This window comes from Antennarius striatus, chromosome 10 (genome assembly GCF_040054535.1).
Source record: "Antennarius striatus isolate MH-2024 chromosome 10, ASM4005453v1, whole genome shotgun sequence".
Classification (NCBI taxonomy): domain Eukaryota; kingdom Metazoa; phylum Chordata; class Actinopteri; order Lophiiformes; family Antennariidae; genus Antennarius; species Antennarius striatus.
This window is the reverse complement of record NC_090785.1, coordinates 18,867,043-18,880,665: the sequence shown is the minus strand read 5'-3', so window position 1 is coordinate 18,880,665 and position 13,623 is coordinate 18,867,043. Positions and strand designations below refer to the sequence as shown.

General features: G+C 41.2%; 1 protein-coding gene across 3 annotated transcripts; it reads right to left on the bottom strand.

Moving 5' to 3' along the window:
• Positions 1–1,021: 1,021 nt before the first annotated feature.
• smad5 (SMAD family member 5) lies at positions 1,022–13,623 on the bottom strand. 3 transcript variants are annotated; one of them, XM_068326015.1, is made up of 7 exons: positions 13,368–13,623; positions 7,366–8,265; positions 5,537–5,833; positions 4,077–4,184; positions 2,528–2,749; positions 2,178–2,434; positions 1,022–2,089 (listed from the first exon to the last, which is right to left on the bottom strand). In XM_068326015.1, the coding sequence occupies exons 2-7, from the start codon at positions 7,766–7,768 to the stop codon at positions 1,946–1,948; spliced, it is 1,431 nt and encodes a 476-aa protein (XP_068182116.1). In that variant the 5' UTR covers positions 7,769–8,265; positions 13,368–13,623; the 3' UTR covers positions 1,022–1,945. The 3 variants fall into 3 exon arrangements, with proteins under 3 accessions (XP_068182116.1, XP_068182115.1, XP_068182117.1); XM_068326014.1 differs by lacking the exon at positions 13,368–13,623 and adding an exon at positions 12,949–12,995; XM_068326016.1 differs by lacking the exon at positions 13,368–13,623 and adding an exon at positions 12,949–12,995 and having other exon boundaries at positions 4,080–4,184.

Sequence of the window (13,623 nt, the reverse complement as noted above, 5' to 3'; positions counted from 1 at the left end):
TTATATTCTGTGGAAATCCAAGTTCTTTTTTTCAATCAAAAATATGTATTACCTTAAAAAATACAACAGAAAAATGCAAAACCTTTGCGTTTTGGTGATGTGAGTCCATCTTGTGAGGTTAAGGAAAGTCAAGATTCTCGCAACATTTACAACAACACATTTTACAGATGTGTTGTATTTTGGTACACATCTCCCATCTAAAGTGAGCTCCTCTATTCAGATCTTTGTGGGTTAGTACAGGGATTTCAAGCCCCAATAGAAGTCATACAGCAGTTCTGTTAGCATCTTTTCATATTCGTCATTTCATATTGAATGAGTACATTAAAAAATACAGTATATGATATTTAGCAGCAGACAATTTCAGCCACTAACATAAGGTGGAAGTTAAATAAACCTGTCATAGGATAATGAAACCGTGGGTTTATGTAACACTAACAACCCTACATGGTCACCTGCAGGTAACCCAGTGTGGGCTGTACACATCTGTCACGGTGAGGACACTAAAGGATAAATCCCAACTCTAGAGTTGCTCATCAGTTCATCTTCAGTCATGAGCTGTTGGAGACCAAATGATCAGTAGTGTTAACTTTTGTGATCACGTAACATCCTCAACATTGAGAAGAAACGGGTGAACAGCAGAGGGAGCCCTGGTTCAGGAATCTGGAGTCATATAACCAACAATAGTTTCTTGACACACTTTGGGCCAGATTAATAATACAGCATCATTTAATCGCTCTGGCCCACCGAGTATCGCTGCAGTCTCCGTCCCTTCATGAGCCCAACAGAACCATCTTCAAAAAGCTACATCCAGCAGGATCCCTGTCACAATGCTCAGATTGTCTCAAACTGACCCGAGTTTACTAGATCCAGTCGACCAGCTTTGGGATGTGGAGCCAAAAAATCTGCAGTACTTATTTAATGTTAGTGACTGGCTTTGGAAGCATAAACTGTTTGGAAGAACTTGTATCATTAAGGTCAGTATTATTCAAGACAATTCAAAAACAATGAAAGACAAAGTGAGCAATGTTACCAAATAACCTGTTTATTTGACTGAGCTAATGATGTCATCATAATGCCTTTCTACCAACTCCAAATTTTAATATGCCTCCACAAAATCCATGAGTGCACAATATTGTTAATATAGGGAGTATTGGAAATGCAGTCACTCTTTAACTGAACTGGAGAATACAAACAAGAATCAACAATGATAATGTTCATGTTCTGATTATATCATAAATGACTACTTCTATAGAAACAGATGTAACATTCACAATATTGTTAGCTTATGGCATGTTAAAACTTATTCAGTGATTGATCTCCCACATCAGGTTGGCGTACATAACCTTATCCTAAAGGCAGTCGCTCATTTCATTTCTAGCAGAGGAGACTGTAAAAAGAAAGCATTGTTATATCTGAGCCTAACGGTAAACATAATCGTGTCTATGTAAATATCTGACACTGAAACAGCAAGGTAACAAAAGTGTTCAATAAAACTCCAATTTGTTGGACATAAGGCAGAGTATCGTAACGGCTCTGCTTCATTAAAAACTACACGTACAGAGGAATAAAAACATTGGAAAAAAAATTTAATGAAAAATTAACAGTTGACAAATTGCAGCTTGACAATGGAGTCCTCGGTTCTCAGAGGTGGCATCAAGCAGTAGTGTCCATGGTGATACAACCACACGGCCATACCTGATTCCTCACCGTTTACAGGTACTGTAGTGTTACTGTTTCCATTACTAATCACAGCTGCTGCTGTTGGATATTCCAGCTCTATTTTAATCTTTCTCCACAAACATAAGTGTAAACAGTCCAGCCATTAAGACCATCTTAAATTATAAAATGCTGAGATAGACAGAGAGGGGGGGGTGGGGGGCAAAAAAAGCAACACAAAAGAAAACAAAGTTGAAAGAATCTCCCCACAGCTCCCACAAGTCCATCATTAGGACACTGAGGAGATGGGGTTGAGAGGCGAACCCATTTGTGTCAACACCTTGTCCAGCCACTGGAGGGGTCCGTGCAGGTGAACCTCGATCCAGCAGGGGGTGCTGGTGACATCCTGTCGGTGATACTCGGCTCCCCAGCCCTGAGGATGCAGAGCAAATGAAGCAGCGATCAGTGTTTATAACAAGTAGGTGTAGCTGATGCTTTGTGGCGTTCCCTGTCCTGCTCACCTTGACGAAGCTCATTCTGATGGTGCACATCTTGGTGAGCTCATATACAGCTTCAAAGCCGTGGTTGACAGACTGGGCCAGAAGCTGTGCAAACTCCTGGTTGTTGAAAATCTTCAGGCTACATCCACTGGGGATCTTGCAGACGGTGGTGGGGTGGAAGCCGTGGTGGTAATTACAGTTTCGACTCTGGACGAAAATGCTGGTGTCACTGAGACACTCGGCGTAAACCTCCCCTCCCACGTAGTACAGGTGGACTCCTGTCAAGAGAAGCCACAGCGGGTGGGGTTAGGACCTCCAGGTGAAATCGTGCAGCAGACAGACCTGCTTCTGTCGCCTTGTGTCAACGCTACCTTTGCCGATGTGTCGGCGGGTGTTCTCGATTGTTGAGTTGCGGTTGACATTGGACAGCAGTCCAAGGCAGAAGCGATTCTTGTTGTTTGATGGGTCAGTAAATCCATCTACCAGGACGCTGGTTGACGAGGCATGGTAGGCCTCTCCTACACGATTGTTGAGTTCATAGTAGACAATAGAGCACCAGTGACTTGGCTCTTCATATTCCACTGGTTGCACATCTGGAACATCACATAACAGTAGGAGTTTAACGTGACTGACTTAAATAAATAGGTTCAGGTCTTTAGACAAGAATGTGAAGCTTCACAGATGCAGTCTGTTGTATAACATCTGTTAGGAACTTCAACCTGTTCTTTGAATCTTTAAATGTAAGAAGTGTTAGCATCTACTGCATCATCTACTGCCGTGATGACACAGAATGTCAGCCACATCTCTTATGTCACATATAATGCTAATGCTTTGGTTTTGCCACTCTGTTCAAGTCTCTTAATAAAACGGACATTTCTATCGGCACTGCAGCAGGTTTCTGGTAGGTGGAGGGAGCAAATCCATCCACCAGTGCATAGAATGACAGGGATTTACTGGTGACAGGTGCTAATAACAATTGAATAATAACGGTACATACTGTCAGAACTAAATTTTACGGGGCATATGACCTCTTAATATCACAAGTCTGGGCTTGTGCTAGCCATTCGCCACTTTGCCATAGGCACAGAAAATTCCAGATGGCTACAAGCTTATCAGCCTGTGTAGCCACAGTGGCATTCTTATTTTTAGGAAAGGGTAAAACTTACAACTTTTTGGGACTCGCGAAAATCCCCGGGCGATAACATTAAAAAAAAAGGCATGTGGCTATTTCCGCATGCCGACGGAAATAGCAGAAGTGACCCGAATGCTCTCAATCATTAAATATGCACTCGGGTCATGACCTCCTCTCGTCCAATAAAAAGAAAAACGATTGTATTTTTACAAGCTAAACCCGCAAATTGGTGTACGACATGCTTTCACTATGTGAAGATACGGTCATACAAAATATTACTGAATGTTTACTTGTAAGTTTTACTTAGACTAGAAGACATTTTAACTTTGACTTAGAAACTTTGATTTTCATAAATTTGATTCTTGGTATTACTCAATGTTTACTTGTAAGTTTTACTTGCAATTATAGCAAGCTGCTGTCTTGGACACAGATTGTGGCCTTTTGTGGCTTACTCAATTCTTTTACACTGAGCCACAGTGGCTTAGTCATACTACCTCCTAGTGCAAGCCCAGCACATGGAAATGTTGTCTTTACTTGCTTATGAATTCCACAGCTAACAATGTATGAAATTACTGCAGCTCGGAAATTTGACCGCCAAAATGTAAATGTAGAAAAATGTAACTGTAGAATACAAATGTAACTGTTCAATACACAATGTATTGAATGGGGAATGATGAGCACATGTTTTAAGAAAACGACAACTTTGATTCAGCGGTCAGGTGTTCTTAGACAGGTTTGATTGTATTCTGTAAACTTGGTCCTCTGTGGATAGAATTGTGAGCCCTCACCACCTCTGGCCATGTTCGGCGGCACCAGGCTGCTGCTGGTTTCCATGGATTGGCTCTCCTGGCCCAGCTGCTCATCAGGAGGCATGTAGGCTGGGGGTGGGGTGTCAGCTGAAACATTAAGGACAGTTAGAGGGGATAAGACCAGTTGTCACTGCTGGTAAATAGTCTCTTACACACACCTCCTGAGAGTCCAACAAGAGTCATCACAGGATGTGGATCCCAGAAGTGGTGTCAGATTTCACATACATTACACTCACTAAGCCACATGCTACACCATTCCCTACAGAGATGCAACATGAGCTTTCAGAGCCCATACTGAGGCACAGGGGAAAAACAATGCCGAGAAGCTCTGCTTGGATTGCACTGACAGCATTTAGACAATACTGATGTTTTTGTCTTTACGCAATGATAACCAGAGCATTTCAACACAGATCATAAAATCCTAAATTGCAATTTAAAACCTTTTAACAGCTGCAGCTATTGGTATCTCAGCAGATCTGGACCGTATTAGGATCGAGCACTAGAATCTCTTTCAATACAGTTCAAAGCACACAATACACAGTACATCCAAACCCACTGCAACACAAATATTATCTAAATATTCACAGTAATTCCTCTGGTATAGGACGACAACATAGATAGAGCAGAAAGCAGTGTCTCCATAAAGAGATATTTTATTTGCACTGGATACATCTGTTCTGTGTCAAGTCAGTGCCAGTGAGACATAAAGTCTATCTGGTGCACTCAGTGCCCTGATGGCCCCCAGCAGCCCTGGCTCTGGAGGACACCATTCACTACCACCCCTGTTCTCATCTAGGAGTGCAGCTCACTTTATATGCATACAATAGTATGCATATAAAGGTTTGAATTTCAACACAGGATTGAAATTTTTTCTTGAACATCTGTTGTTGCTCGACCGTAAACGACACTACAGGTACATGCGTCTCTACTACACATCTTAAAAATACAAAAACGTGGTGACGGAAAGAGGGAGCAGCACACACCTAATTAGCAGATACCTACTGATAGCCAATTAGCTCAGCCACACGTGTGCCAGCTCGCATTTTTTGTCAGGGATATCAAGGCAGGACATTTTCAGCAGAATGTGAATGTGAATAATTTTCTTGAAAACGAAAGACTTCTTAAGTCTTTCTTACCTGGTTCTTGTTCTTGTGAACAGGAACTCTTCAAGTTCCACTACATGCCTGAAATGTAGTTACTGTCACCTGACCCTTCTCTCGACTTAAATCTTTTATTCTTCTTCCGCAGAATCTGATGGTAACGTTTTGGTACATTGATCGAAAGTTTGGTGAAGTCTTTTTCTTTTCACACCAGCTTCACTTTTCAGGAGTTGTTTATTAATAGCTGCCTATGGTTGGCTACATGACAGCAACAATCAACAAAAACACAATAGTTTGGCATCTTGCCCAGGGTCAGGTACATGAGTGTATCTGGCGTACCTGGAAGCTGGAATGGACTGGAGGGCCCTGAGCTGGCGGGAGAGTTTGGATAGGTACCGCTGCTGGCTGGAGAAGGAGGATACGGCGAGTTTGGAGAGATAGGAAAAGAACCGCCGCCACCTCCTCCACCGCTGCTGCTGCCGCCACCGCTCCCACTGTGCGGCTGCTGGAAGGACTCTGGAAAGGTGGCGTTCAGGGGCATGTGTGGTTCGTTGTGGGTGAGGTTGCGGAACTGTACCAGTAAACTATGTTGTGGGTTGAACTCGCTATGCCGTGGTACCAGGACAGGAGGAAGCACTGGATCATGGAACAAATACAGAGGAACAAAATGGTCTGGGCATCAATAAGGGACACGGTCAGGGCAAGAAAGGTAAACATATTTTTAAGGACAGCCTTTTCGTACTTAAAGCTTTTCCTTGTTAATAATGTATCCTTCCTATTAGTGCCAAGGGAATCCAGCCAATGCTGGAAAGTGAAGCCCTTGGTGTTTCGCTTTAGAATGAAACTGTAGAGTCGTAGGAGAAACACAGTTTTTCTAAACGTATAAATCAGACAACACTTTTTTTCCAAATGACCAGCCAGTCTCTTGGAATCATTTACTTTATGTTTGATGCAAAATCATGTTTGTGGAGCTACTTGCATTCTGGGTGCTAGCTAGCAGTTGGATTGGAGCACTTGTAAAGTTACCATGATGCACAGACAAGATGTTAAAGCACTAGGGCTGCAAGTACCATTTCTTTTCTTGATTCATCGTTTGACCTATAAAATATCCAAGTAATGGACGACAGTCATTCAAATATTTTAGTTCACTAAATACTGAAAAAAAAAAACCCCAAATAAAATTCAATTTTAAAAAAACATGCTCCCAGCTGAAATATAACATCTGGCATCTCACATTGATAAATGATTTAAAAGCTAAAAACGTTAAAACTGTTGAAAATTAATTTTTTGCTGAAATGCACATCACTGCTCAACACCCAACAATTCTACATTGTTCCAAAGTCTTTTCAGACCTTGGTAACTTTATGACCACAAAGGTCATCCATATTTATTTACATTTTTAGCTTGGTCAGAAAAGGATAGCGTGTTTCCACAGCCTTGACTTTCATCTTGTAAATGACTATAGGCTTCAAGGCTGCTCCTAAAAACTATCCATGTGCAATGCCTTAAATGATAAGACGTGCAGCATCTCCTGACCAACATGTAATCAATATTTTTAAATAAGGTGGCGTAACAGTCCCAGACCAACCTCGTGTCAGGAAGGCTGTCCCTCAGGATTATTCCTGAGTGTGTATGATGTGGTACGTGATGTGAGAGTGCTGCAGTTTAGACTGAGTGGTTGATGCATTTAGTGAGCCGTTCTCTGATGCCACACCTCTTCTGGAGTGCCCCAGGCATATAATCCAATAAGACTGCAAAAGAACTACTGATATTGATTTTCTGTGAAATAGAGGGGCGGGTGGAACAGGTCAATGTGATGACAGCCTCCTGACCTTTGTGGATTTCTTTACTAGCTCCAGGCTTGGTTGAAAGCTCTACCTAAGGGACGTTCACTCCTCCAAACCAATGAGACTCATTTCTTATTTGCTGCTATTTTTAAAAATGGATGCTCTTTTTCACTGCATGTTTCTGCCACTATAAATTAAATTCAGAAATTATCTTCTTTTCAACCTTTTTAGACAAAAAAAAAATAGTTTGGAAAAGTAACTACCCAGGGATGTTAGTACATAATTTGATTTTAACAGTATTTTAGTCAAACTGACTTTTCGTTACAAACAATTCACCTGAAGGCAAACGTATCTTTGCATACCCAAGTCATGAGTACCTACCAGGGCTCTCTACTCGCTTGTAGTGATATGGGTTGATGCAGACCTCCTTCTGTTTGGAACCAAATGGGTACTCGCACACCTCCAGGGGCTTGAGCTCATGGTGGGACTGGAGGTCTGGCCAGCGCCACACTCTGCAGTAGATTACGTGAGGAAGACCTTTCCTGTGCGAAACCTGTAGCCGGCCGTCTAGCGATCTTGGAATGGTGACACACTTGCTGGGCTGCCCGGGGCAACTTAGTGCTTTTTCTAGATCTTCCATTGCACCTTTTTTCTTCTTCAGCTTTTTCACTAATGCATCCACTGCCTTTTCTGCCCATTTCTCCTCCTCGTCTCCCTGTTTCCAGCCAAGCAAACGCTTGACTGCAGGGCTGGTAAAAGAAAAGAGACTGGACATGGAGGTCATGCTGGAGACTGAAGAGTAGTTGCAAAGGGGGACGCCTGCGGTGGCTGGCGGTAACTCCGGTGGAACTGCGAAGATCCTAAAGTCCCTTGCTGATGATCTCCAACTGGTGTTTGTCTAAAACAGTCTATGAATGTGTGGCCAACAACAGAATCCACTTGAATGTGTGAGATTATGAGAGGCCAGCAGAGATGAGGAGTGGGATAGGGGAGGGGAGGCTTTAGCCTTGTCTGACCAAGGACAGGAAGTAGGGGAGAGAGGGGAGTCAGCAAGCAGGACGCAGCTGCTGCTGTTCAGGAAAGGCCCTGGAGCAAACTGTCCGGACTTGGGTCACCAGTACCGACGGAGGGAGAGAGTATTGGCTGCTGGAGCTGAATTCAGGACTTGTACCGATGTAAGAGATGCAAGTTCACAGACTCAGGAACAAGGACGTGACTTTTTCTCAATAACTCCTAGCTTTTCAAAGCAAGGCAAAATCTGCATTCATCTCCACCAGCCTTCTGCAAAATAAAGGAACAGATACATGTCAAGATCAGCAACACCCATGTTTCTATGGCATTATATACAGTATTTTCCGCACTATAAGGCGCACTGGACTATAAGGCGCACCCTCAATAATTTGTTTGTTTTATAAATTATTTCATATATAAGGCGCACCGGATTATAAGGCGCACACAATAAAAATGAATAACTTTATTTGATAAACTGCAGCGGCTGTAGTTTCGCAATCCGTCCACTAGATAGAGCCGCGCTGCTCAGACAGTCATGACTGCATTCATGACTTCCTGACTACCTTTGAATGGCCCCTATTGTTATGTCAATAAGACATTCTGAGCCTCACCAAGGAAACTTGATCACTTTGCCATCTTAGAAAGAAGTCAACACGCATATTAAAAAACCTGACATTAAAAACTGGTTAAATTCATTACGAGTGCTGTCAGTGCGAACAGAGCAGATTATTTCCTGATCTGAAATTCGAAGCAGAAAGTTAAGCTCCGACGTTCGTCTTCATTTATTAATTAAATATTGTTTCGATCAATCGGTAGTCCAGTCAGAGGTGAGGTGCAGCTATTTGCTGCTGTGTGTCCTTAACAATTTTTTAACTAGTTTGTAATCTCAGGCTGCTAATTTACTGGCAAATATGACGCAGTTTTACTCCTAGAACTGACTTTAACATTGGTGTCTCACCGCCGTGAATCTCACAGCACGTCGCTGCATAATACACAAGCCTGAATGCGCCCCTCCGCCGCCCGCCCAGAGCTATCAACTACATCTGTAACCACGGTCCACAATTAACTTTTTGAAGCACCAACATACTGGACTGGTAGATTAAAAAAAAAAAAACACTCGGCAAACATATTTTTACTGGCCAAAACAATAAATTGCATGTCATCTTCCATATACATTGATTTCCATATATTTAATTGAGATAAAGTATTATTTTGAATATACGTTTAAAGATGAGCCCAGAGAAAAATTGAAGCAGACTTGTTTTCAATATATTGACTAATTCATGACCCGGGTACAATTCAGGAATTTAACTCAACAGGATGGATGGATGAATGGGCGGGTAAATAAACAAACAAACAAACACACACAGACACAGACACACACACACACACACACAATCTATGGTCACAATAGGCATGGGTCCCTGAGTCTGTTGTTGGATCATACCAGGGATGGCAACAGGAAAATATTATTTCAGTTGAACTATGAATTTTGAACCAATGACGATGACTTTGAGATGGCTACATAAAAAAGAAAAAGAGAATCAAATATTGCTGACATGAGGGCAGTCAGGTTGATATGTGCTGAAACCATTACTCAAAAATGAGTGATAAAAAGTTTATGAATGTCACTTGTTATCTGATTAGGAATGTGCTGCTATGCACCCCTCAATCTGAGAGATTTTCAGTAATTTATAACCAATTTAGAGTGAAATTTTTGATGAGCAAAACAAAATACAGAGACTTAAAATAAGCAAACACATTTTTGAAGTAAATTTATTATTTTTAAAATATATTCAGTGACCGTTTTTGTTCAATGCTTTGCACTCGTTCTTATAAAGAGGCTTCTGAGAAGACTACATCTCTCTTCAGTTCAAGAAGGTTTTTTTGCCATAGGTCACTTTCATACTTACATTATGTACAGTTCACCATTGGCACTTCTAGTTTGACAACGTCTTTGCTGCAAGTTCTGCCAACTTCTGCACTGCCTTGTTCAGTCATTACTTCTGGTATACTTGCCGTGAAATTCTACGCGTATTCTCACTGATCCAATCTGTTCAAATTCATCTAATTTCCTATTTGTGAACAAATGCAATAAAGTTATTAAATTTTACAGTTCTCGGAAAACACATTTTGAAATTGAATTGATGAGACAGTTTGTTAATAATAAGAATAAGGTACCTAATTCCCCATCCCCCTAAAATTCACAGAATTGATTGATTTGAATGGAAATCGGCATAAATCCGCTGAAAATTTCTATTTGAACTATACTCCCTGATCTGTGGAGATGTGTGTCAGGGTCAGAGCCAATCAAAGGCAGGGAAGGAAAAAGAGGCCAGCTCTCTTTTGACGCTTGTCTACTGCTGTGGGATTGTGTCTAAGGGACACAAACATCCCAAAACACATTTTCATGTACCATTGGTACAAAGGCTTACTCATCCACATTATGAATAACTTCTGCGATTGACTAGACAAAGAAATTTTACACACCATTAGCTCGTGGGCAGGTGTTAGTTTCAGACCCTGTCTGTAGCGCTTAACATTTGCTGACTTAAGTTTCCAAAATTTGAATGTGAATTTTGCCCTCAGCTTGAGCACAACACCAGAAGATATAAGAATAGACTGAATATGAAGACTCACAATTTGATTAACTGTATTTTGTAAAGTTAGTCACATGCTCATACGTGATTTTAAGTAATTAAAATGTCATTCTAGATAATATCTATAGACATGTCTATTTGGCATCAATATAATGTACAATGTTTAATGCTATAAAACAAAACATGACATAATACTGTCTCATCAACTTCCCGATTCTTACAATTGAGTGACTTTATTTAAACAACTTTGGATTCCAAATGTAAGTAGAATCAATATTTCTTTAATGACTGTATCCACAAGTGACTTTTATCTTGTAGAGTGCTTTTCACTTTCAGCCCATCTTCTTGATGAAATGACCGGTGATGTGGACAGGTTCTGCCTACACAGTATAGCCCAAGCAAACAGTCAAAGCGGGAGCAGCAGCTGTTCAGGGCCTTGTGAATCAGTCCAGGTCAAAAAGGATGTGACCACAAAGAGCAGCTTCCTCCCTCATCCTATCTCTGCCACAGTCCCTCCCTTCCAGCACACAGCTGTCCAACAGCACACTGTTCATTGTTCTACAAGAACATGAAAGTGGGAAGAAACCTTTCAAAGTAGGACATAACCACTGGAAAACAGTCTGTAATATTGTAGTTTTTAACGACACATCAAGATATACCAGCAGCTGTTTCCACATTACCAGATCAGTCAGATATGTAATGCAGCTAAGTGTTTTTAAGCTGCATCACCAGTGATTCATCAGTTCAGTGAGGAAGATAAGCAACAATATCAATGTAAGGCGATGGTCAATGCCACTGACACAAGTAGAACACACTGTATCTTGAACATTTACTAGATTTGTTTAGTCAAAATACACAACTGCAACAGCTTATTCACATTTGAATATCAACCCCACCGATGAAGGCTATTATTTCTATAAATGGTTAACAGATCACACTAAGATCTCGTTCTTTTTCACCATCAAGAACATGAGAGTCAAATAAGTCATGACACATTTTTGAGAGGAATTTGGAGAAACCTTTGCTTCACTGATAACTGCCTAGATGACCCGAAACTATAAAATAAAGTGTCTGCTCGGTTTCACAGAAAAATCTGCAGCGGTCCTTCATAATTTCTGAGCATGTAAGTGATGTGATTTTGCAACAATGAGTCTGACCTACATATTTTGCGTGGTGTAAATTTCAACCTAAAAACAATCTCCAGATTGACACATTACAAGACTACATTCTTGCTATTCATACATGCCTAAAAGGTAAAAAGAAATAAGGTGAAAAGAGACTATATTCAGGAGCGTTTTTAGATTTACACGTTCCTGCATTATTTGTCATGGAATCCATGGGATACAATACTAACAATCAATATTCTTCTGGAGTTCTTCATCACATCCCAAGTCATTGCAAATATGGAAAAGAAATGTGGCTGTCTGAATGTGATAAACTAAAATACAGTCATTCAAATGTGCTCTGAAACTGGCCAACAAAAATACTGTAGTCTGTTAGCAATGAGGATGTCGCTTAAGTTGAATTTGTTTGTGGTTTACTTGTGTTCTCTTAACAATGTCTAAAAACCACAATACATTGAAAACTTTCACGATGTAACGGAGTAAAAATGTCTAAAATGTTTAAAAAATGGTAAATGCAGAGGGCAGACGATACAGTACAGGATTTAGTGAGTTATAACGTTACGCACCCCCACCCACAGAGAAATGACACCTCAAAGACGCAACCAATTTAACACAAATAACCAACAGAAAGTAAAAATACTCATAATGCCATTATAACTTCATTTCACAACGATAACAGTGACATAGTATTGTAGCGGCATTAGCTAACATCGGTATGTAGCAGAGCTAGTACAGTATATGAACCCTCGATAGCTCGCTAACTAGCTTAGCTAAGGTTGGGAGAACGCAACACATTCCGCTTAAACTTTTACAGTAACGCCTCATAAACGATCGCTAGAATGTATTAGTTGTTCCTAACATGTTTGATGATTCGTTCTTTTTGAAACATAATTACGTGCTTTCATTTCATGTCCAGCAATTACTCGAAACTTCCTTCACCCTTCCTCCTCTTCCTCCATTCCAGAAAGTTTTTGAACTTCTCGCAGCTGAGGCTAACCTATGCTAGCTGTTAGCCCAGCCCTCTAAGGGAAAGTGCAGGCGCAAGCCCCGCTGCCCAGCGCTCCGATGATGCCGCTCACGGCTACAATCTTTACCTAACAATTGTTGGCTTTAGTCGTCACATAACTTCCAACATTGGACGCAAACCACAGCCACGAGTTTCCTCACAACATTCATGCAATTATTGAAAAGCCCTCAAAGACTTTCTCTCGTTTTCAAACAGTTCCTACCTCCGTCTCCCCGTGCCATGTCCTCCAGATCCTGGACACAAGTAGAGTAGATAGGCGGAGTGCGTATCATTCCGCTCCCCTGACAAACTAGTGCTCGTTCGGATGTTACATCCAAATAACATTTTCGTGGCTATCGCATTAACCCTACTATAACACAAAATCAATTACAGATTACTTAACGATCCGATTTAAATGCACCGCAATTATTTGCCAACTTTTCAAATCTGCCATTCACTTTCTATGAAAGAAAAATCCGCACAAATGAATTGATTTTATACGCTTGAGAGTTAAAACTATATTACCACTGCTTTAACATTATAAAACAGATCCATATGTGAATGTGTAACACAACTAAAACAATTTATGTGTTTTTCTACGGACGTTTTTGATGCTTCGGTGGATGAAGCTGGAATTCTTACCCTGGTCGTGCTGCGGCTGTGAAACGTCTCACAAGTTGGTGGCTCCAGTCAGTCTGGCCCGGAGCGCTGCGGTCTGTTGTGTATTGTTGTCCTTTGTCGTCGCTTGCTCGAACAGTCAACTGCGTCGTTAATTCGGTTTAACTTCATTAAACATACTAATTACTATTCTGCACCCATTTTCAGTAGCCGGAGCCGCTACTCTGGCAGAGAACTGCTGGGAAATTCTCCTCCCCGCCTCCAGTGCAGTGATCCACTA